Consider the following 25,231-nt stretch of genomic DNA (forward strand, 5'->3'; position numbering starts at 1 on the left):
GGTGGAGGAGGAATAATGGTTCGGGCTAGGCCCCTTATTTCCTGTGAAGGGAAATCTTAACCCTACAGCATACAATGACATTCTAGACACTTCTGTGCTTCCAACTTTGTGGCAACAGTTTGGGGAAGGCCCTTTCCTGTTTCAGCATGACAATGCCCCTGTACACAAAGCGAGGTCCATACAGAAATGGTTTGTCGAGATCGATGTGGAAGAACTTGATTGGCCTGCCCAGGCCTAATCATCCAACATCAGTGCCGACCTCACAAATACTCTTGTGGCTGAATGGAAGCAAGTCCCCGCAGCAATGTTCCAACATCTAGTGGAAAGCCTTCCCAGAAGAGTGTTATAATAGCAAAGGGGGGACCAACCCATGATTTTGGAATGAGATGTTTGACGAGCAGGCATCCACATACTTTTGGTTGTGTAGTGTACATTATATATATTATATATATATATTAAACTACTTGTCTTTTCAAGTAAAACATATCTGAATACTTACTTCGAATGTATGTAAAAGTATTTTAGATATTTGAAATAGTATTTTAAATCCAGGTCTGTGTTTATACAATACAACAGTAGACATATATTTTCCTCCAGAGATAAATCAATGACCGCAATATTAAGTTCATTATGTTACTTCCTTGGTGTCATTTCATGTGATCTACATACGGAATGTACATACTCACCCGTTTGCTTTCTACATACTCGTGTCGTAGAGCACATTAAAGCTCTGAGAAGTCTGTTATCTGACTTCAAGTCATCTGGATCCAAGCGTCATGTCTCTCTCTGGTCCGTTTAACCTCAGAGTGTGTTAGAATGTCTGTTCTGGATTAATGGGCTGTAAAGACAGTAGCATGTGTCACCCCTGTAAAAGTTGTTGGCCCACATCATAAACCTGGTCCCAGCTCTCCCCCTGTGACACAGCTGCCGCTTCATCCACAGGCAGGCTCAGACCCTAGGGCCAGACCCCAGACCCATGCCTGGGTCTTGGGGGGAGAGAGAGCCATGTGTGTGTGTGTGCGTGCGTGTGTGTGTTTGACGATTGAGCTGACGTGTGTCAGGCATGAGCTGATGTGAGTGTGTGTGCACATACACACCTAGGCAGATTTCTTTCCTTGTGTACAAGCCAAAGGCCTCTTTTTACAGGGTTCAGTGGGGATACTATCAGGGCTCAGGGGAGAAGAGAGGGTTACTCCTCCTATGTCAGGCCACACACTGAAAGGCTGAAGGATAAACTGAGTAATGCTCCTCCTGTCTCCATAGGGGAATATCTCTCTACCTTCCCATCACTTGCTTCCTGTCACTTCATTGAATATGATGTGTAAGCTAATATCTTAGTCTCTACATGTGCCTCCTGTTTATCTCTTCTTTCTCTCCACCATTCTCTCTCTCTCTGTCTTTTCTCTGTCTTCTCTCCCTCTCTGTCTTCTTTCTCTCGCTGTGTCTTCTCTCTCTCACTCTCTGTCCTATCTCTCTCTCTCTCTCTCGCTCTCTCTGTCTTCTCACTCTCTCTCTCTGTCTTCTCTCTCTATCCTCTCACTCTCTGTCTTCTCTCTCTCTGTCTTCTCTGTCTCTCTGTCGTCTCTCTCTTTTTTCTCTCTCTCTACCATTTTCTCTCTCTCTCTCATTTTCTCTCTCTCTCTCTCTTGCTCTCTCTCTCTCTCTCTCTCTGTCTTCTTTATTTCTCTCTACTCTCTCTCTCTCTCTGTGCCTCTCTCTCCCCTCTCTATATTTCTTTCCCGTCTTTGTATTAAGAGATAATGATTTCCATATGTTGTAATATCCAGCTAATGCAAATGCAATGAGATGCACTGAATGGTTGAATAGAGAGGGAGGAAATCTGTAGATGAGCTTCTGGTAAGTGTCTCCACATGTCCACTGAGCTGTGTGTGGTGTGCTGGGACTGGGGCTGAGGGGCAGGGTAGTATGTGGGGGGTAGTGAAAGCTGCTGACTTCTATAAAGGCTGGTAATAAAGCAACTTCTCTACAGGCTGATAATAACGCAACTTCTCTACAGGCTGATAATAAAGCGCACATACATTAAATAACAGAGACTGAGACAGGCAGGATTACTAAACCAAACACTTGGCCCTCCCCTCATCTCTCCTCTCTCTCCTCTGTCTGCCCCTCTCTCCTTTGTCTCTCCTCTCTCTCCCGTCTCTCCTCTATCTTTCCTCTCTCTCTCTCTCTCTCTCGCTCTCTCGCTCTCTCGCTCTCTCGCTCTCTTGCTCTCTCTCTCGCTCTCTCTGTCTCTCTGTCTCTTCTTTCACTTTCATCTGTCTCCCCTCTCTCTCCTGTCTCTCCTCTCTCTCTCTCTTCTGTCTCCACCTCTCTCTCGTCTTTCTCTCCTCTGTATCCCCTCTCTCTCTCCTCTGTCTCTCATCTATCTCTCTCTCCTCTGTCTCCCCTCTCTCTTTCCTCTGTCTCCCCTCTCTCTCCCCTCTCTCTCTCCTCTCTCTCTCTCTCTCTCTCTCTCTCTCTCTCTCTCTCTCTCTCTCTCTCTCTCTCTCTCTCTCTCTCTCTCTCTCTCTCTCTCCTCTCTCTCTCCTCTGGATGTGATTGAACATAATTACCCCTCTCTCTTCTCATCCTCCACAATGGAACACTACGGAGTCAAGAGGATTTTGGTGTTCAGGAATGCTTTTAGTTAATTTTCTTTTCATGTACGACGGGGGAAACAAACACATTTAAGTCATAACTTCAACTGTCATTATCCCTGTCACCAGAGGTGTTTGTGATGGACATTACCCCAGCAAGTCCAACATTTTCTAAGGTGCAGCTTATCTCTCCCCAAAATTATTTAATATTGATTTGAATAAAATTTTATCAGGCTTCTCAGAAGACACCTTCACAATACTTTTTTCTAAAGGGTTCTATCGGCCCCAACTCCCTGTTCTGTTGAATGGGGCCCATTTGGAATGTATGTTCTGTTGAATGGGGCCCACTTGGAGTGTATGTTCTGTTGAATGGGGCCCACTTGGAATGTATGTTCTGTTGAATGGGGCCCACTTGGAATGTATGTTCCGTTTCCCCAAGAGGACTTATCCTTTACCATTAATTACCAGTGGTTGCTATTTAGTTGGTCCCCCGCTAAAACATTTGGCACACCTAGTCCAATAGGATTCTACATGTACCAACAGTTTTTGGTATAACTCCTATAAGAGAGACAGAATATCCACTATATAAATGGTTGACTGGCCTTACCTTCACTCTGCTCTGTGGGCCCCTGGGATGAGGGTGGAATAGTGAACCGATGAGGAAAACCGCATCCATATTTAATAACTCAGACAGGCGTGCAGGCAGGGAAACAAACATGCAGACAAGCAGAGACACAGACAGGCAGACAAGCAAAGACACAGACAGGCAGACAAGCAAAGACACAGACAGGCAGACACACGGACAGACAGACGGACGGACGGACGGACGGACGGACGGACGGACGGACGGACGGACGGACGGACAGACAGACAGACAGACAGACAGACAGACAGACAGACAGACAGACAGACAGACAGACAGACAGACAGACAGACAGACAGACAGACAGACAGAGTGCATTTGGTCTGCAGAGCACCTACACAACCTTGACCAGTTGCATAGCCAGACGTTAGAGAGTGGAAAGTCTACAGGCAGTAAGATTACTCAGACAGTGATGGATATAGAAGTATCCCCCACTCCTTCACGAAAACCACAAAGTGGTTGAAGCATATACATGAGCCACTACATGAACACACTGTCACACTCCCTTCGTACTGAAACACATGTATGGTAGATCAACCTGTTTTTCTCCTCAATCTTCATTTCATCTCAACATTGTGTCTTCCTGTTTTTGTAGGGTCCTCCTGGTCCACATGGAAACCCAGGTCGCCCCGGACCCCCTGGACTCAAGGTATGTATTCAGTAGATCAATTATGATCCAGAGGTGTTTTGGGGGCCACATGGGGCCAAATTAGAGGGCCAATATAGAGACAGGTATTGGTGATAGTGTATGTGCTGTATATAGTGGTAACATTATTTACATGTAGATCCTGTGATTCCATATGAAACGCTATGGTGTTCATGTCCTCTTTGAACTGTGCCTGTGTCAGTACTTATGAAGACAGAGTGAAAGCACAGTGGTTAATTCATAGCTGTGTTTGAATACTCATACTAACCGCACTAACAGTACTATTTGTGCCGTACTGTAAATTGAGTATGTAGTATGCTTACTGGTCATACTATGGATATAGTTAGTATGCCTTTTAGGGCCATAATGGAATTCTTCAGAAAATGGCCGTTGCTTAATCAGTGGTTAATCCATGTCTTCTATAACACCAGCAGTCAACTGTGGCATCAGATAGGCTAGTGGTTAAGAGTGTTGGGCCAGTAACCATCAGATAGGCTAGTGGTTAAGAGTGTTGGGCCAGTAACCGTCAGATAGGCTAGTGGTTAAGAGTGTTGGGCCAGTAACCATCAGATAGGCTAGTGGTTAAGAGTGTTGGGCCAGTACCCATCAGATAGGCTAGTGGTTAAGAGTGTTGGGCCAGTAACCGGCAGATAGGCTAGTGGTTAGGAGTGTTGGGCCAGTAACCGGCAGATAGGCTAGTGGTTAAGAGTGTTGGGCCAGTAACCGGCAGATAGACTAGTGGTTAAGAGTGTTGGGCCAGTAACCGGCAGATAGGCTAGTGGTTAAGCGTGTTGGGCCAGTAACCGGCAGATAGGCTAGTGGTTAAGAGTGTTGGACCAGTAACCGAAAGGTTGCTGGTTTGAATCCCCCAGCTGACTCGGTGAAAAATCTGTTGATGTGCCCTTGAGCAAGGCACTTAACCCTAATTGCTCCTGTTAGGTGCTCTGGATAAGAGTGTCTGCTAAATGACCCCCAAAAATTATATGACTGCACTTACACAGAGATGAAAAGCAGGTGGTTTATTTTCTGGTTGTAAATTTTAAGAGGAACAATTAAATACCTTCTCTTTTTTACTTGCAACTGGGCGTCAAGTGTAAGTGCAATTCTAAAAGTTTCCACTGAAAAAAAATTGTCAGTTGGACAATGAAATGAATAGAGTGTTCACAAGTGTAGATGTTGGCACCAGTTACAACCTCCTTTCCCTAGCCCTGTCCAGGAGAGGCTGGTCTGGAGGACCTTTAATGACCATGGTTGTGTCCCAAATGCCAGCCTATTCCCTATAGCGTACGACTTTTGACCAGGGCCCATAGGGGAATAGGGTGCTGTTTGGGATGTACATTTCATGCCAAGTTGGGGCTTACGTGAAAATGTAGACTTAAATGGTGCGATGGAGGCAATAATGGAGAAGCTTATATTTTTTACCATCAGTAACCTAGTAGAATAAGTGTATTATTTTGTGACCGTTTATGTCTTTGTTGACCAGAGTACCTGCTGAAATTGGCCTGGTGCATTCAGGTGGAGACTCTTTCATCGTAGGCAAACAGGACAAAGTCATAAACTGCAGGAGGGCATTCATAAAAGTTACCCATAATGGAGGGTTTGTTCAGAAGCCCAGTGTGTGTAAAATGATTTCCCTTTGATCCAATTCCTTTGAACAAACACATATGTTACTACTGGTTGCAAATGTTTCTGTGTTAGTCCTTGAATGGCCCAATTAACATGTAGAGGGCCAGGTTGTTTTCCTTTCCACCTGGCCAGTAAAAACCATGGGCCCTAGTTAGCTTTAAAGGGCCCTGAGTTTTTCTGGGTCAGATCAAGTGGTCAGTGAAAAACTCCTGGTCCTATGTATGAGTGAGGTTTAGAATTATATGCGTTCAACATCTTTATGGTACAGTATTTAAGATTAGAAAGTAATCACTTCCCAGTACCCTAGACTACATCAGTAGTCAGACAGCATCCCACTACTGCCTGAAAAGGACAAGGAATGTGCCTGGTCACTCATATTAATGGACTCTGTCTTGTGAAAATACAACTGTTGTGTGTGAACCCATTCACTCCCTCACACTACAGGCCGGCATGTAAACTGTAATTCTCCACCTTTGTGTGATTCAACAGCATAACTTTGCAGAGAATGTGTAAATGCACCATTACATCAAGCAATTGTGTGTGTGTATCAGATCACTACCGTTAACTAACAGTGGGTACTGTAGTCCTACATGTAAACTCCAGTGCTTGAGTTCTGATTGACATGGCAGAGAACATGTAAATACACACACACACACAGACAATTTCACACGCATCATATGCTGCTTCTAATCTGCTCTTTATTGTTACACTTAGAAAAAAGAGGTATTCGGTTGTCCCAATACAGTAACCCTTTTTTGGTTCCAGGTAGAACCCTTTTGGGTATAATGTATAACACTCTCTATGGAAAGGGAACCACCCAACAGGGTTCTACCTGGGTCCCAAAGGGTTCTACATGGAACCAAAAAGGGTTCTTTGAGTGTACAGTTATCATTATCTATGCTGATGCCTAGTCACTTTACCCTGCCTTTATGTACATATATACCTCATATAGCTCCACATTGATCTGGTACTGGTACTCCCTGTATATAGTTCCACATTGATCTGGTACTGGTACTCCCTGTATATAGCTCCACATTGATCTGGTACTCCCTGTATATAGCTCCACATTGATCTGGTACTCCCTGTATATAGCTCCACATTGATCTGGTACTTCCTGTATATAGCTCCACATTGATCTGGTACTCCCTGTATATAGCTCCACATTGATCTGCTACTCCCTGTATATAGCTCCAAATTGATCTGGTACTGGTACTCTCTGTATATAGCTCCACATTGATCTGGTACTGGTACTCCCTGTATATAGTTCTACATTGATATGGTACTGGTACTCCCTGTATATAGCTCCACAATGATCTGGTACTGGTACTTCCTGTATATAGCTCCACATTGATCTGGTACTGATACTTCCTGTATATAGCTCCACATTGATCTGGTACTGATACTTCCTGTATGTAGCTCCACATTGATATGGTACTGGTACTTCCTGTATATAGCTCCACATTGATCTGGTACTGGTACTACCTGTATATAGCTCCACATTGATCTGGTACTGGTACTCCCTGTATATAGCTCCACATTGATCTGGTACTGGTACTCCCTGTATATAGTTCCACATTGATCTGGTACTCCCTGTATATAGCTCCACATTGATCTGGTACTGGTACTCCCTGTATATAGCTCCACATTGATCTGGTACTGGTACTCCCTGTATATAGCTCCTCATTGATCTGGTACTCCCTGTATAAAGCTCCACATTGATCTGGTACTGGTACTCCCTGTATATAGCTCCACATTGATCTGGCACTGGTACTCCCTGTATATAGCGCCACATTGATCTGGTACTGATACTTCCTGTATGTAGCTCCACATTGATATGGTACTGGTACTTCCTGTATATAGCTCCACATTGATCTGGTACTGGTACTACCTGTATATAGCTCCACATTGATCTGGTACTGGTACTCCCTGTATATAGCTCCACATTGATCTGGTACTGGTACTCCCTGTATATAGTTCCACATTGATCTGGTACTCCCTGTATATAGCTCCACATTGATCTGGTACTGGTACTCCCTGTATATAGCTCCACATTGATCTGGTACTGGTACTCCCTGTATATAGCTCCACATTGATCTGGTACTGGTACTCCCTGTATATAGCTCCACATTGATCTGGTACTGGTACTCCCTGTATATAGCTCCACATTGATCTGGTACTGGTACTCCCTGTATATAGCTTCACATTGATCTGGTACTGGTACTCCCTGTATATAGCTCCACATTGATCTGGTACTGGTACTCCCTGTATATAGCTCCACATTGATCTGGTACTCCCTGTATAAAGCTCCACATTGATCTGGTACTGGTACTCCCTGTATATAGCTCCACATTGATCTGGCACTGGTACTCCCTGTATATAGCTCCACATTGATCTGGTACTGGTACTCCCTGTATATAGCTCCACATTGATCTGGTACTGGTACTCCCTGTATATAGCTCCACATTGATCTGGTACTCCCTGTATATAGCTCCACATTGATCTGGTACTCCCTGTATATAGCTCCACATTGATCTGGTACTTCCTGTATATAGCTCCAGATTGATCTGGTACTCCCTGTATATAGCTCCAAATTGATCTGGTACTGGTACTCTCTGTATATAGCTCCACATTGATCTGGTACTGGTACTCCCTGTATATAGCTCTACATTGATATGGTACTGGTACTCCCTGTATATAGCTCCACATTGATCTGGTACTGGTACTTCCTGTATATAGCTCCACATTGATCTGGTACTGATACTTCCTGTATATAGCTCCACATTGATCTGGTACTGCTACTCCCTGTATATAGCTCCATATTGATCTGGTACTGGTACTACCTGTATATAGCTCCACATTGATCTGGTACTGGTACTCCCTGTATATAGCTCCACATTGATCTGGCACTGGTACTCCCTGTATATAGCTCCACATTGATCTGGTACTGGTACTCCCTGTATATAGCTCCACATTGATCTGGTACTGGTACTCCCTGTATATAGCTCCACATTGATATGGTACTGGTACTCCCTGTATATAGCTCCACATTGATCTGGTACTCCCTGTATATAGCTCCACATTGATCTGGTACTCCCTGTATATAGCTCCACATTGATCTGGTACTCCCTGTATAAAGCTCCACATTGATCTGGTACTGGTACTCCCTGTATATAGCTCCACATTGATCTGGCACTGGTACTCCCTGTATATAGCTCCACATTGATCTGGTACTGGTACTCCCTGTATATAGCTCCACATTGATCTGGTACTGGTACTCCCTGTATAAAGCTCCACATTGATCTGCTACTGGTACTCCCTGTATATAGCTCCACATTGATCTGCTACTGGTACTCCCTGTATATAGCTCCACATTGATCTGGTACTCCCTGTATAAAGCTTCACATTGATCTGCTACTGGTACTCCCTGTATATAGCTCCACATTGATCTGCTACTGGTACTCCCTGTATATAGCTCCACATTGATCTGCTACTGGTACTCCCTGTATATAGCTCCACATTGATCTGGTACTGGTACTCCCTGTATATAGCTCCACATTGATCTGCTACTTCCTGTATATAGCTCCACATTGATCTGCTACTGGTACTTCCTGTATATAGCTCCACATTGATCTGCTACTTCCTGTATATAGCTCCACATTGATCTGCTACTTCCTGTATATAGCTCCACATTGATCTGCTACTGGTACTCCCTGTATATAGCTCCACATTGATCTGGTACTGGTACTCCATGTATATAGCTCCACATTGATCTGCTACTGGTACTCCCTGTATATAGCTCCACATTGATCTGCTACTGGTACTCCCTGTATTTTGCTCCATTCTTGTGTTTTTTTTCCTCTTGTGTTACTATTTTTATAAAGAAATCTAATAAATTAAACTCTGTATTGTTGGGAAGGGCTCGTAAACAAGCATTTCACAGTAAAGTCTACCTGTTGTATTCGGCGCATGTGAGAATAACTTTTTACTTGAACTCATATATGCTGTAACATTGAGTAAGCTCTTTAAGTTGAGGTATATGGGAGAAATCAACATTTGTGCTTTGACGAAGCAGTTTGCTTCAAAACACAACAGTAATAAATACTATTGAGGGGAATCAAGTCGCTGTCCTGAACCTTCTTTCAAGATTTCAGAAATCTACAGTCGTGGCCAAAAGTTTTGAGAATGACACAAATATTATGCTGTCAAATATTATGCTGTCAATTAACTTCTGGGCCACATCCTGACTGATGGCAGCCCATTCTTGCATAATCAATGCTTTGAGTTGGTCAGAATTTGTGGGTTTTTGTTTGTACACCCGCCTCTTGAGGATTGACCACAAGTTCTCAATGGGATTACAGTCTGGGGAGTTTCCTGGCCATGGACCCAAAATATCGATATTTTGTTCCACGAGTCACTTAGTTATCACTTTTGCCTTATGGCAAGGTGCTCCATCATGCTGGAAAAGGCATTGTTCGTCACCAAACTGTTCCTGGATGGTTGGGAGAAGTTGCTCTCGGAGGATGTGTTGGTACCATTCTTTATTCATGGCTGTGTTCTTAGGCAAAATTGTGAGTGAGCCCACTCCCTTGGCTGTGAAGCAACCCCACACATGATTGATCTCAGGATGCTTTACTCTTGGCATGACACATGACTGATGGTAGCGCTCACCTTATCTTCTCTGGACAAGCTTTTTTCCGGATGCCCCAAACAATCGGAAAGGGGATTCATCAGAGAAAATGACTTTACCCCAGTCCTCAGCAGTCCAATCCCTGTACCTTTTGCAGAATTATCAGTCTGTCCCTGATGTTTTTCCTGGAGAGAAGTAGCTTCTTCTCTGCCCTTCTTGACACCAGGCCATCCTCCAAAAGTCTTCGCCTCACTGTGCGTGCAGATGCACTCACACCTGCCTGCTGCCATTCCTGAGCAAGCTCTGTACTGGTGGTGCCCCGATCCCGCAGCTGAATCAACTTTAGGAGATGGTCCTGGCGCTTGCTGGACTTTCTTGGGCACCCTGAAGCCTTTTTCACAACAATTGAACCACTCTCCTTGAAGTTCTTGATGATCCGATAAATGGTTGATTTAGGTGCAATCTTACTGGCAGCAATATCCTTGCCTGTGAAGCCCTTTTTGTGCAAAGCAATGATGACAGCACGTGTTTCCTTGCAGGTAACCATGGATGACAGAGGAAGAACAATGATTCCAAGCACCACCCTCCTTTTGAAGCTTCCAGTCTGTTATTTGAACTCAATCAGCATGAATCTGCAATGATCTCTAGCCTTGTCCTCGTCAACACTCACACCTGTGTTAACGAGAGAATCACTGACATGATGTCAGCTGGTCCTTTTGTGGCAGGGCTGAAATGCAGTGGAAATGATTTTTGGGGGTTCAGTTCATTTGCATGGCAAAGAGGGACTTTGCAATTAATTGCAATTCACCTGATCACTCTTCATAACATTCTGGAGTATATGCAAATTGCCATCATACAAACTGAGGCAGCAGACTTTGTGAAAATTAATATTTGTGTCATTCTCAAAACTTTTGGCCACGACTGTACATCTGTTCAGTATTTGGAGACTAATGCCATAAGTGGAGAATCAGGGGAATCTGACTACTAAACAGTTTGTGTCTCTGTCTCTCTCTGTCTCTGTTTCTCTCTCTCTGTCTCTCTATGTCTCTGTCTCTGTTTCTCTGTGTGTGTGTGTGTGTGTGTGTGTACTCTGTTCCAGGGACGGAAAGGAGACCCTGGCCTTTCACCGGGCAGAGCTCCAAAAGGAGAGAGAGTGAGTATCTTGTGTTTCAGTGTTCTTTAAAAAGGGAGAGTGTAACAACGGCTAACCTAATAACACGGGATAATGTAATAATTCAATATTATAATAAGTTATCTGTAACAGAGAATCATATCATTGAGCTTTTTTCATTGAGAGTTACTCAACAAATTGGAAACACATTTTGCAATAGCCCAATTTTCAATATTGTCCGATATGACCTAATGTGTTAGCTGGCAAGTAGCAAGTAATGTAGTAGAGACCTGTTTCATGTACATGAAGAGTATGAAGTTGACTTGTAACTGTATGTACATCTCTAATTCTGATCTGTCTAGGGAGACCGTGGTGCTTCAGGACCTCTTGGACTGACTGGTCAAGTTGGTAGAAAGGTAGGAGACCCTTAATCCTGCCATGCTCACGTTACTCTATGAATCAGACTCTTTGAATGAGTACAATAGACCACATTGAAGGGCACTAAATCCTAGGCTACACCCTGCCTGCCCACTCCTACATCTCTTTTGAGCTGTGTTCAGCAGGAATTTCTCAAAGAGGACTGGTTAGGAGGGCTGAAGCCAAGAGCATTCTTTTTTTTCTCAAATGATGTTTATTCTCTTATTTGGAGAAGAGCCTAACATAGTGAAGGCGTAGTAGTCCTGTACGTTTAGAGTGGTTCAGACAGACTCTTCTTCAGGACTCTGGAGGAGGCGGATTGGAATGGAATAGCTGGGTTGTGACATCATCACTAATGGCTTCCAACACAAGGAGGGCGATTGAGGAGAGTCTTTTTTTGGGTGGGAACCTTTCACAGTTGGAATCACGCTTTCACTCCATGCAGCTCAAAATGTTATGTCATTGCCTCTCTTTGACAACCATTCTCAACAGTTTTCTGCAGCTCCTATGTTTAGTAACTATGACATTTTGTTACGGCTTCAGCTGCTTTGGTGCACTGCCTCAAATCAACACGTCCAAACTGAGGATGAGGATCCTTATTCAGTCATTTTCTAGGATGCTCATTTCTTTGACGGTCAGTCACACGTGTCAGTATTCCAGGGGTTTACCAGGTTGCCAGAGCTGTTTTGTATGTTTGATTACTTCAGACCTGGCCTTGCACTGGGCATGTAACACAGCTTAATCACACATGTCCCATGGGAGACTAATACACACACTCAGGTGGGAAGAAGGACATCTGCTCCGTGCCCCATGCTGCCTTGCAGCAAACACATGTTTTTCATTACCAGAAAATAAAATATTAAAAGCTGGTGGGAAAAGACTTGGAGACACTATCTCTCCTAAATTACTGCTGGCAGGCAGTGTATCATTGGGTTATTCCACACATGATCTACTGCCAGAGAGAGAAGAAAAACAGAAACTCTGAGTACAATACACTAATGTAAGTCCAGAGATCTACAACTAGGGGTGCTTTAGGTCTCCAACCAACCGGTACAGACCTGGGTTCAAATCATATGTTTTCTTTCAAAAACTTGAAGTGTTTGTTTGAGCCTGCCGGGAGTGTCAGATTGCCGGCGTTTGCACTTTTGGGGCTCTTCCACAACGTTTTTTGAAAGAAAACAAATACTATTTAAACCCAGAGCTGAACTGGTGCTAATTAAAAAATTACCACCGTCTCCCTAATGACAATGAGCTTTGTTTAGCAACATGCAGTCCCTTTTGGACCCATTTGTATGAGAGCAGTAAAGTCTGAACCTGGCGTAGAAACAACAGCTACGCCATAGGACCGGCTGGCGCTGAAAGACCATCTGGCTTAGGCTCCAGTCAAGGTTGTTTCATTCACTACAGTAAAATAGAGGGTCTCTTTCAGCTGTCCATGTGTGTGCATACTAAATGGCACCCTATTCCCAATGTAGTGCACTACTTTTGACCAGAACCCACATAGGGAATAGGGAGCCATTTGGGATGCGGCCTGTATGATGTGCGTAATGGAAAAAATAGTTTATGGGAAAATAGCGTCTCTTTCTTCCATTAAAGAGCTGAATGATGGTAATTGCAGCTTCTCTCTAAGTGTGGACAGAGGTTAAGTGACTGTTACATCCCTCTAACTAATGTACTGTAGGGGTTAGTGAATGGTACATCCCTCTAACTAATGTACTGTAGGGGGGTGGGTGTCCAGCTGGGGAATATCTTATCCCTTACTCACTATTGTCAGCATGAGAAACCTCAGAATCATGCTGGGATGTAGCTGAAAGTTATGTGTTTAGTTTAGTTACCAAGGCCAACACATAGACATCTCACTATTTTGTGGTCACTGACTGTGTTCTACAGTACCCTGTAACCTCACTGAATGTGTTCTACAGTACCCTGTAACCTCACTGACTGTGTTCTACAGTACCCTGTAACCTCACTGACCGTGTTCTACAGTACCCTGTAACCTCACTGACTGTGTTCTACAGTACCCTGTAACCTCACTGACTGTGTTCTACAGTACCCTGTAACCTCACTGAATGTGTTCTACAGTACCCTGTAACCTCACTGACTGTGTTCTACAGTACCCTGTAACCTCACTGACTGTGTTCTACAGTACCCTGTAACCTCACTGAATGTGTTCTACAGTACCCTGTAACCTCACTGACTGTGTTCTACAGTACCATGTAACCTCACTGACTGTGTTCTACAGTACCCTGTAACCTCACTGACTGTGTTCTACAGTACCATGTAACCTCACTGACCGTGTTCTACAGTACCCTGTAACCTCACTGACTGTGTTCTACAGTACCCTGTAACCTCACTGACCGTGTTCTACAGTACCCTGTAACCTCACTGACCGTGTTCTACAGTACCCTGTAACCTCACTGACCGTGTTCTACAGTACCCTGTAACCTCACTGACCGTGTTTTACATTACCCTGTAACCTCACTGACTGTGTTCTACAGTACCCTGTAACCTCACTGACCGTGTTCTACAGTACCCTGTAACCTCACTGACTGTGTTCTACAGTACCCTGTAACCTCACTGACTGTGTTCTACAGTACCCTGTAACCTCACTGACTGTGTTTTACAGTACCCTGTAACTTCACTGACCGTGTTCTACAGTACCCTGTAGCCTCACTGACTGTGTTCTACAGTACCCTGTAACCTCACTGACCGTGTTCTACAGTACCCTGTAACCTCACTGACTGTGTTCTACAGTACCCTGTAACCTCACTGACAGTGTTCTACAGTACCCTGTAACCTCACTGACCGTGTTCTACAGTACCCTGTAGCCTCACTGACTGTGTTCTACAGTACCCTGTAACCTCACTGACCGTGTTCTACAGTACCCTGTAACCTCACTGACTGTGTTCTACAGTACCCTGTAACCTCACTGACTGTGTACTACACTACCCTGTAACTTCACTGACTGTGTTCTACAGTACCCTGTAACCTCACTGACTGTGTTCTACAGTACCCTGTAACCTCACTGACTGTGTTCTACAGTACCCTGTAACCTCACTGACTGTGTTTTACATTACCCTGTAACCTCACTGACCGTGTTCTACAGTACCCTGTAGCCTCACTGACTGTGTTCTACAGTACCCTGTAACCTCACTGACTGTGTTCTACTGTACCTACAGTACCCTGTAATCTCAACAGCTGTGTGGGCACTTGCTCCCTGCGCCTCTTGTAGTTCTACCCCATGGCCTTGTCCCTGGCTTGGGGCCAGACAGAGTCTGTGTCTCCCTCTCCCTCTGTGGGAAACGTGTAAAATATGTCATGGGCCAAGGTAACCCTGCAGTCAGACAGACAGAGTCAGTGGTTGGGCTAGTAAATCAGAAGAGGCCGGTGGGCTGGTGGGGAAACTGACACACTGTGGAGAGCATTACCAGCCTTGGACCTGGATGTAGTGGAGCGGTGTGTGTGTGTGTGTGTGTGTGTGTGTGTGTGTGTGTGTGTGCATGCGTGAATGGTAGCATGCTTGCTCACATGCGTCTGGGCCCTGCTTTTTCCACTGCCAGCCCAGCCATGATATCATTGGCATATTGAAATTGCTCTGATGTTTATTAGACACTAGCGAAGTATTTTTTCTCCTAGACTTTCCCTTCATATTCCTGGCTATAGGTAATGCTCTGACACGTTTGGTGGCGGGGCCTTGGTTAGGTTTCCTATTTGTTCAGGAGAGAATGGCATTGGTGTAAGGGTGTAATTTGTGCAAAATGGCATATTTTCTACTAATCTCTGTCACAGTCAATATTGTAACATGGGGATGAAAGACATGAGAATATGAAGCCAGTTTCTCATTTATAATGAAAGAATCCAATGGAAATAATATTATCTGTCTGCCAAAGTCATTTTACTGCTTCATACAAGATGGGAGAGATTAGACCATGTGACGTGCATGTACAACTGTGGAACATGGTCAAGACCCTGCCTCGCTCCTATATATTATTTGATTTATGATAAAGTAGTGTTTTCTTTGATGTTCTCTAAACCGAGAGCAATGGCTGTGTACACTGCTCGGGACTACATGTTCAGGCACATACTTCTCCAATACAGTTTATAGCAACAGATACTACAAGGCCATTTGAATCACATTATTCAACTAACTGGGCTTATGTTCACTTCACACTCGGACTGAAATACGCCTTCAATGTCACACATGTAGACAGGGAGCCTCAGATCAGAGACTGCTCCTCTCCTCTGTCTCTCTGGCAGGTAGGCTCAGATCAGAGACTGCTCCTCTCCTCTGTCTCTCTGGCAGGGAGGCTCAGATCAGAGACTGCTCCTCTCCTCTGTCTCTCTGGCAGGGAGGCTCAGATCAGAGACTGCAGCATTTCTCTCCTCGGTGCTCAACTGTATGGCACTGGCTCTGGAGCCCAGACATATTCTTCCCTCCTTTCCCTTTTCCATGGACGTGCATTGGCTCCTTCCTTGTCCTCATAAGGCTACGGTCAAAAGTATTAGCGCTATTTTGGGAATAGGGTGCCATTGACTCTGCTCCAGTGAACTGGACAGTAAAGACTTAATATAGTGTATTTCGGTCTTCAGGTGGTGCTTGATTGGTAGCAGGGACAGAAAAACATCCAGGCTTCTGTTTACGAATCACCTGTAAGATAACGGCTTGGCTTCAAAGAAGTATCTCATAATGTCCGTATGTAAACTGTAGGAGATGGCGTTTGGAACTGCATGCTGTGGTGGGTGGTCTGTATGTTTACGTAGATGCTCATCTCGATGGTGGTGTTGGCAGGCAGTGGTTTAGTCAGTGTGCCTGCTGCTGAGAGGCATGACCATTAGTAGGCAGTGGTACTCCAGACTGAGGGGGATGTATACACACGCTCACATACACACACATATATACACACACATATACAGTGGGGAGAACAAGTATTTGATACACTGCCGATTTTGCAGGTTTTCCTACTTACAAAGCATGTAGAGGTCTGTAATCTTTATCATAGGTACAGTTCAACTGTGAGAGACGGAATCTAAAACAAAAATCCAGAAAATCACGATTGTGCATCTGTAAAAGTTTGAGTGTTTTTGGTGACAAGCCAAATTTCTTCAGCCTCCTGAGGTTGAAGAGGCGCTGTTGCACCTTCTTCACCACGCTGTTTGTGTGGGTGGACCATTTCAGTTTGTCTGTGATGTGTACGCCAAGGAACTTTCCACCTTCTCCACTACTGTCCCGTCGATGTGGATAGGGAGGTGCTCCCTCTGCTGTTTCCTGAAGTCCACGATCATGTCCTTTGTTTTGTTGATGTTGAGTGTGAGGTTATTTTCCTGGCACCACACTCTGAGGGCCCTCACCTCCTCCCTGTAGGCCGTCTCGTCTTTGTTGGTAATCAAGCCTACCACTGTAGTGTCGTCCGCAAACTTGATGATTGAGTTGGAGGCATGCATGGCCACGCAGTCATGGGTGAACAGGGAGTACAGGAGAGGGCTGAGAACGCACCCTTGTGGGGCCCCAGTGTTGAGGATCAGTGGGGTGGAGATGTTGTTTCCTACCCTCACCACCTGGGGGCGTCCCGTGAGAAAGTCCAGGACCCAGTTGCACAGGGCGGGATCGAGACCCAGGGTCTCAAGCTTAATGACGAGTTTGGAGGGTATTATGGTGTTAAATGCTGAGCTGTAGTCGATGAACAGCATTCTTACATAGGTATTCCTCTTGTCCAGATGGGTTAGGGCAGTGTGCAATGCGATTGCGATTGCGTCGTCTGTGGACCTTTTGGGGCGGTAAGCAAATTGAAGTGGGTCTAGGGTGTCAGGTAGGGTGGAGGTGATATGATCCTTGACTAGTCTCTCAAAGCACTTCATGATGACGGAAGTGAGTGCTACGGGGCAATAGTCATTTAGCTTAGTTACCTTAGCTTTCTTGGGAACAGGAACAATGGTGACCCTCTTGAAGCATGTGGGAACAGCAGACTGGGATAGGGATTGATTGAATATGTCCATAAACACACCAGCCAGCTGGTCTGCGCATGCTCTGAGGACACGGCTAGGGATGCCATCTGGGCCGGCAGCCTTGCAAGGGTTAACACGTTTAAATGTTTTACTCACTTTGGCTGCGGTGAAGGAAAGCCTGAAGGTTTTGGTAACGGGCCGTGTCGTTGGCATTGTATTGTCCTCAAAGCGAGCAAAGAAGTTGTTTAGTTAGTCTGGGAGCAAGACGTCGGGGTCCGAGATGGGGCTAGTTTTCTTTTTGTAGACCGTGATTGACTGTAGACCCTGCCACATACCTCTCGTGCCTGAGCCATTGAATTGCGACTCTACTTTGTCTCTATACTGACGCTGAGCTTGTTTGATTGCCTTGCGGAGGGAATAGCTACACTGTTTGAATTCGGTCATGTTTCCGGTCACCTTGCCCTGATTAAAAGCAGTGGTTCGAGCTTTCAGTTTTGCGCGAATGCTGCCATCAATCCACGGTTACTGGTTGGGGAAGGTTTTAATTGTCACTGTGGGTACAACATCACCGATGCACTCGCTAATAAACTCGCTCACCGAATCAGCGTATACATCGATGTTGTTGTTCGGCGCTATCCGGCACATATCTCAGTCCACGTGATCGAAGCAATCTTGAAGCATGTGAGGTGAGGAGTCTCCTCCAGTAAACATACCATAATTAAACACAGGGAAACACTCTGACATGATTTCAGCTCCACACAGTTTGTGTGTGTGTGTGTGTGTGTGTGTGTGTGTGTGTGTGTGTGTGTGTGTGTGTGTGTGTGTGTGTGTGTGTGTGTGTGTGTGTGTGTGTGTGTGTGTGTGTGTGTGTGTGTGTGTGTTCTTACATAACAGAACCTTGAGATTTTAAAGGAACTCTTTGATCAAAAACTCCTCCTCTATATTATTTCCATCCTTTCCTCTTCTTAGAACTTTGTTAATGTTCAACTGGTCTCTGATTGACTACATGTGAGTCTGTATCTTGTTGCTATGGTAACTGAACTTGGTAACTGAAATGAAGCATAGCATATCGGTACTATTCATATCCCTGATATGAGGAGTTATGTGATCCTTATCATATCCATACAAAGTTTTCTAACTGTAGTGTTCCTCTCTTTGCAGGGACAGAAAGGCCATCCAGGTCCTGCTGGTCAACCAGGAGATTCTGTGAGTATTCCGTTCTATCATATCGTATCAATAACTTCTGCTAACGATACATGAACATAGGATAGCTCAGAATCTGGTCTGGTAAAGTCCTATTGCAGATTGGGCAGCTTCCGCAAAGCACTGTTACCATCAACTTATTCTCATGAGTAACAGCTTCATATAGTTTTGCTTGTTTCAGTAGTTATTTTAACTGCCCTCTTTCTGTGTCTTTGAACTGGTGTTAATGTGTGATGTTCCTGACTGCATCCTCGGTCGAAAATATACAGGTTAAGAAACATTCCATGCAGCAGCTTTAGAACACTAAGCAAATTCATTGGACCAGTGCCGTTAAAAGCTTTTTGCAAAGTGTTATGGGATATTAGAATCCCTTTGTCTTATCCTTCATCATCTTCAACCTAGACTGTGTTTAAACCACTGCATACATCAGACAATAGACTCTCCATCTGTTTACCCAACGAAGCTAAAGCTATGGCTCGGCTGTCAGAACACATTGCTCCCTGAGGACACAAACATGAATTCCTGAACAGAGAAAAGAAAAGAGGGAGAGAGGGAGAGAGAGAGAGAGACAAAGGTAGAGTGGGAGGGAAGGAGAGAGATAGAGAGAAGGAAAAGAGATATATATATATATATAGCGAGAGAGAGAGGAAGAGAGAGAGAGAGAGAGAGATCCGAGAAGGAGAGAGAGAAGAAAAAGAAGGCCATTAGAAGGAGGAGGAGACTAAGCCTTGTCAGGGGAGGATGTTAAACATGAACACATTAGTTCTTAAGCAATGTTGGCCAGAGAAATTTTGTTTTTGGCAGAGCTTAAAGTGGGTCAAATAGTCTGGACAACCTAAGGTCACTTCTCCCAGGGAATCCAAAGAAATACTAAAAATAGCGTTTAGTGCATTTACATTCACTACAAAGAATGTGCAATGTGTAGTGTACTATCAGTACAAAGAGTCTTGAGTTCTCACTGACCACATGGCCTGAGCAGGAACATGATCTGAGCCTTAGTTAAAGGCTATACGTAGGGCCCAGAGTTGTTCCTGGTCAGGTTGATGTGGTCAGGAAAGGTCCTAGTGATCTAGAGTATCACTGAGACTCTTTGGCTCTTCTGTTGCTGTATGCAACACTGGGCTCTCACAGCGATGTTCGTGTTTGGGTTTTCAGTGGGAAATGAAAATGCATGATGCATAAACATCATTGCCGGTAGTCTGTAATTACATTGGTTGGCTCTCATTACAAATAAGCGATAATTTTCCATTCATTAAAAAACCCATGTTGTTCTTTGCATATATTTAAAGTTAAAAAAAATAAAGTATTTAAAGTTTCATGAAGGGATTAATTGAACATTTATTTCACCACATGGAAAATATTTTAGTGAAGGAAAGCCCCATGATTAACAGACTACTACTGTACAGTAGTCAAACTGTACGTGGTTCTACCACAACGTAAAACTACCCACTGGGAGTCCGTTGAACTTCATTGAAAATAGAGCGTCAATATTTGCAGTGGCTCTCCTGTGCTGACGAAACAAAGGGTCTTTATGAAGAGTGTGTAGATGGAACCCTCTCCCTGTATTTCCCCCTCTTCCTGAACTCACACTGCTTCACTCCAACGACATGGGGGCTGAGAAAGACACAACTATTGTGGCAACCCCCGCCCCCCCTCTTTCATCTCAATCCTTCTCTCTCGTCTCACTCACTCCTTCTCTCCTTTCCCTCTTTCCGCAGGGCGAGCAAGGGGCAGACGGAAGCCCAGGGGCCAAAGGTTATCCTGGCAGGCAGGTGCAGTAAATCTAGTGTCGCGGTGCTGGATAAGCAGGACTACACACACCATACAGTACATTAAGAGCTGTAAGAAAGAGAGAGGTGCTATCTAAGGCTAAGCTAAGCAGGACTACACACACCATACAGTACATTAAGAGCTGTAAGAAAGAGAGAGGTGCTAGCTAAGGCTAAGCTAAGCAGGACTACACACACCATACAGTACATTAAGAGCTGTAAGAAAGAGAGAGGTGCTAAGCTAAGCAGGACTACACATATAGTACATTAACAGCTGTAAGAAAGAGAGAGATGCTAGCTAAGGCTAAGCTAAGCAGGACTACACACACCATACAGTACATTAACAGCTGTAAGAAAGAGAGAGGTGCTATCTAAGGCTAAGCTAAGCAGGACTACACATACAGTACATTAACAGCTGTAAGAAAGAGAGAGATGCTAGCTAAGGCTAAGCTAAGCAGGACTACACACACCATACAGTACATTAACAGCTGTAAGAAAGAGAGAGGTGCTAGCTAAGGCTAAGCTAAGCAGGACTACACACCATACAGTACATCAACAGCTGTAAGAAAGAGAGAGGTGCTAGCTAAGGCTAAGCTAAGCAGGACTACACATACAGTACATTAACAGCTGTAAGAAAGAGAGAGATGCTAGCTAAGGCTAAGCTAAGCAGGACTACACACACCATACAGTACATTAACAGCTGTAAGAAAGAGAGAGGTGCTAGCTAAGGCTAAGCTAAGCAGGACTACACACCATACAGTACATTAACAGCTGTAAGAAAGAGAGAGGTGCTAGCTAAGGCTAAGCTAAGCAGGACTACACATACAGTACATTAACAGCTGTAAGAGAGAGAGAGATGCTAGCTAAGGCTAAGCTAAGCAGGACTACAGTACACACAGTAAACACACTCATGTCTAGTGTTCTGGTGCTGGCTAAAGCTAAGGCTAAGCGGGGCTACAGTACACACACCAAACACACTCTGCTCATAAGAGGCTAGAGTGAGGGATTGGGAGTGTAAACACTCTGGACGAGGTGGGCAGAGAGAATGAAAGGGTCTTTGAAAGAGCTGCAACACTGTAAGACTGTCAAAAGCACCTGTGGCAGGATTTGGGATATGATTCCTTGGTTTGCTGCCACTGGACTTGCCATAGGCTTTTACTTAGTAGTCAATACCTTGACTGAACATGGAAATGCAATCAATCTGTGACTAACGTAGCTGCTCCCCCCATGGAATACGTTTCCTTAGGAGTCTTTAGGAGCTCACACTGTGAGTTTCATGCAGCGCTGCCACTTCTGGGAATATCATTTGAATACGTTTTTAAAAGTCTCTCATTGCTGAGTAGTATGTGGGTTTCTCCACGAGGTAAAACATGCTTCCTCCCTGCTGTCCAGAACGCACGTTTGTAACGCCACCTACACACACGCACAGCTGCAAAATCACTCATAGCTCGGCTTATTAGAAAATGTTTATGCTAGCTTAGAGTTCAGACCTGGGGCGTAGTGTTTTGTCTCTGTTTCTTTAGTGCTCTTTCCCTGTCACTGTTGTAACTCCCCAGATATATACATACACACACACACACACACACACACAGAGACAAACGCACACACACTGTTGTAACTCCCTAGCTAGACACACACTTCAGACACCCACACACTTCAGACTGATGGATTAGGTTTTAGCACCCCCTACCATCTGTGGACTGTGAATCACTGGCTACAGTGAGGAGTTGAGACAGTGTGAATCACTTGACCAGCTGGTGTCCTGAGGAGTTGAGACAGTGTGAATCACTGGACCAGTTGAGACAGTGCAGATAGAGCCCATGTATGTTCATTAAGGTCTGCTCAACTTCAAGATGACATCATGGAGATGTTCTATGAGTACCAAACAAGACTGTCCCTCCACTAATCTGCATGCCTGTAAACACATCTTGGAAATATTCAGCCAAAACGAATAATCGTCAGTTAGTTATGATAGCACTATGTGAAAGCATAGTGAAAGCACTAATCACAATTTGGGTCCAATCCACTTACAATTCTATCTGTTTTATGGACATTAAACATTTAATGTATTGTATGCATTATGAAATGCATTATGTAAATCCATTTGTAATGTAATTTGTTATGCTGTGCTCTGTAGGGTTTACCTGGGCCTGTTGGCATTATGGGGCCTAAAGGAGTCCGGGTGAGTCATCTAAAAAATGGCATTAACAAAGTACTATCTCTGTTCTGTATAGGGTTGTTAATCAGTTGTCAAGATACTATATAACTTGACTGTGCTTTTTGTTCTGTTTTGAGTGTTTCTGTCTGATAAATGTCACAGATACAGAGAATCCGGAAAGTATTCAGACCCCTTGACTTTTTCCACATTTTGTTGCGTTTCAGACTTATTCTAAAATTGATTAAAAAAATGTTACACACAATACCCCATAATGACAAAGCAAAAACAGGTTTTAAGAAATGTTTGCAAATGTATAAAAAATAAAAAAACTTAAATATATCACATTTAAATAAGTATTCAGACCATTTACTCAGTACTTTGTTGAAGCACTTTTGGCAGTGATTACAGCCTCGAGTCTTCTTGGGTATGACGCTACAAGCTTGGCACACCTGTATTTGGGGAGTTTCTCCCGTGCTTCTCTGCAGATCCTTTCAAGCTCTGTCAGGTTGGATGGGGAGCGTCGCTGCACAGCTATTTTCAGGTCTCTCCAGAGATGTTCGATCAGGTTCAAGTCCGTGCTCTGGCTGGGTCACTCAAGGACATTCAGAGACTTGTCCCAAAGCCACTCCTGCGTTGTTTTGGCTGTGTGCTTAGGGTCGTTGTCCTGTTGGAAGGTGAACCTTTGCCTCAGTCTGAGGTCCTGAGTGCTCTGGAGCAGGTTTTTATCAAGGATCTCTCTGTAATTTGCTCTGTTCATATTTTCCTTGATTCTGACTAGTCTCTAAGTCCCTGCCGCTGAAAAACTTCCCCACAGCATGATGCTGCCACCACCATGCTTCACCGTAGGGATGGTGCCAGGTTTCCTCCAGATATGACGCTTGGCATTCAGGCCAAAGAGTTCAATCTTGGTTTCATCAGACCAGAGAATCTTGTTTCTCATGGTCTGAGAGTCCTTTAGGTGCCCTTTGGCAAACTCCAAGAGGGCTGTCAATCTACCAAAAAGGCCTGATAGGTGGAGTGCTGCAGAGATGGTTGTCCTTCTGGAGGGTTCTCCCATCTCCACGGAGGAACTCTGCAGCTCTGTCAGAGTGACCATTGGGTTCATTGTCACTTCCCTGACCAGGCCCTTCTCCCCCGATTGCTCAGTTTGGCCAGACGGCTAGCTCTTGGAAGAGTCTTGGTGATTCCAAACTTCTTCCATTTAAGAATGATGGAGGTCACTGTGTTCTTGGGGACCTTTAATGCTGCATACAATTTTTGGTACCCTTCTCCAGATCTGTGCCTCAACACAATCCTGTCTCGGAGCTCTACGGACAATTCCTTCGACCTCATGGCTTGGTTTTTGCTCTGACATGCACTGTCAACTGTGGGACCTTATATAGACAGGCGTGTGCATTTATAAATAATGTCCAATCACTTGAATTTACCACAAGTGGACTCCAATCAAGTTGGAGAAACATCTCAAGGGTGATCAATGGAAACAGGATGCACCTGAGCTCAATTTCGAGTATCATAGTAAAGAGTCTGAATACTTATGTAAATAAGGGATTCATGTTTTTTATTTTAAATACATTTGCTAAATTTTCTAAAAAGCCTGTTTTCACTTTGTATTTATGGGATATTGTGTGTAGATTGATGATTTAAAAAAATGTTTAATCCATTTTAGAATAATGATGTAACGTAACAGAATGTGGAAAAACACAAGGGGTCTGAATACTTCCTGAATGCACTGTATTTGTTTTTATAGAATGATATGTACCGAATGAACCTTACTGAATATTCACTGTTTGATATGATTTCTATCATGTTCTATTTACTTCCTGTATAAATCTACTGCCAATAGAGTCATATCATTGAAATATGTTTAGAAGATTCTTTATGACTTCTGTCAAGGTAGGAGGGCATCACTGTCAACCAGGGTGCCTGCCCAAGACATGTTACATATTAAAACACAGTATAGTTTTTGAAGACAAAGAGTAAGGCCACACAGTCAAATTCTCTGTTTGTACAGTACAGTACACCCTACTCTAAAGATGACTTTGTTCCAGAGGTCTCTAGCCACTTGCTGTGTTAAATAAGCTGTGAAAAGCATGTTAAATAAATCAACAAGACCAGAGCGGTCACATAAAAAACCATAATGTAAACACCATTCGTCGAAAAAGCTGGCCCTGTTAACTCACCATGATTAAAATCACAGAGCTCTTTGTGGTGATGCTGGTACAACAAGAGATTTGAGGTGCTGTAAAAGTAATTAGCTTGTGTAGAAAAACTTTAAACCTGAATGTCAATTGTTTGATCATCTCTTGTCCTCCAGTTCCCCTATGCCTCCCTCCCTCCCTCCTCTAGCCCTCCTCCTTCCATCTAGCCCTCCTCTAGCCCTCCTCTAGCCCTCCTCTAGCCCTCCTCCCTCCCTCCTCTAGCCTTCCTTTCTCCCTCCTCTAGCCCTCCTCCCTCCCTCCTCTAGTCCTCTTCTAACCCTCCTCTAGCCCTC

At 44.3% G+C, this 25,231-nt stretch overlaps 1 protein-coding gene across 1 annotated transcript in view; it reads left to right on the plus strand.

The window, feature by feature from the left end:
* Positions 1 to 25,231, plus strand: part of LOC120062931 (collagen alpha-1(XXVII) chain B-like) — an 82,177-nt gene that overhangs the window by 15,719 nt on the left and 41,227 nt on the right. Inside the window, exons 4-9 of the mRNA XM_039012988.1 lie at positions 3,836 to 3,889; positions 11,239 to 11,292; positions 11,613 to 11,666; positions 18,772 to 18,816; positions 20,532 to 20,585; positions 22,720 to 22,764. Coding sequence (XP_038868916.1) covers positions 3,836 to 3,889; positions 11,239 to 11,292; positions 11,613 to 11,666; positions 18,772 to 18,816; positions 20,532 to 20,585; positions 22,720 to 22,764 — 306 coding nt within the window. The remainder of the gene's footprint in view (positions 1 to 3,835; positions 3,890 to 11,238; positions 11,293 to 11,612; positions 11,667 to 18,771; positions 18,817 to 20,531; positions 20,586 to 22,719; positions 22,765 to 25,231) is intronic.

This window comes from Salvelinus namaycush, chromosome 18 (genome assembly GCF_016432855.1).
Source record: "Salvelinus namaycush isolate Seneca chromosome 18, SaNama_1.0, whole genome shotgun sequence".
Taxonomy (NCBI): Eukaryota; Metazoa; Chordata; class Actinopteri; order Salmoniformes; family Salmonidae; genus Salvelinus; species Salvelinus namaycush.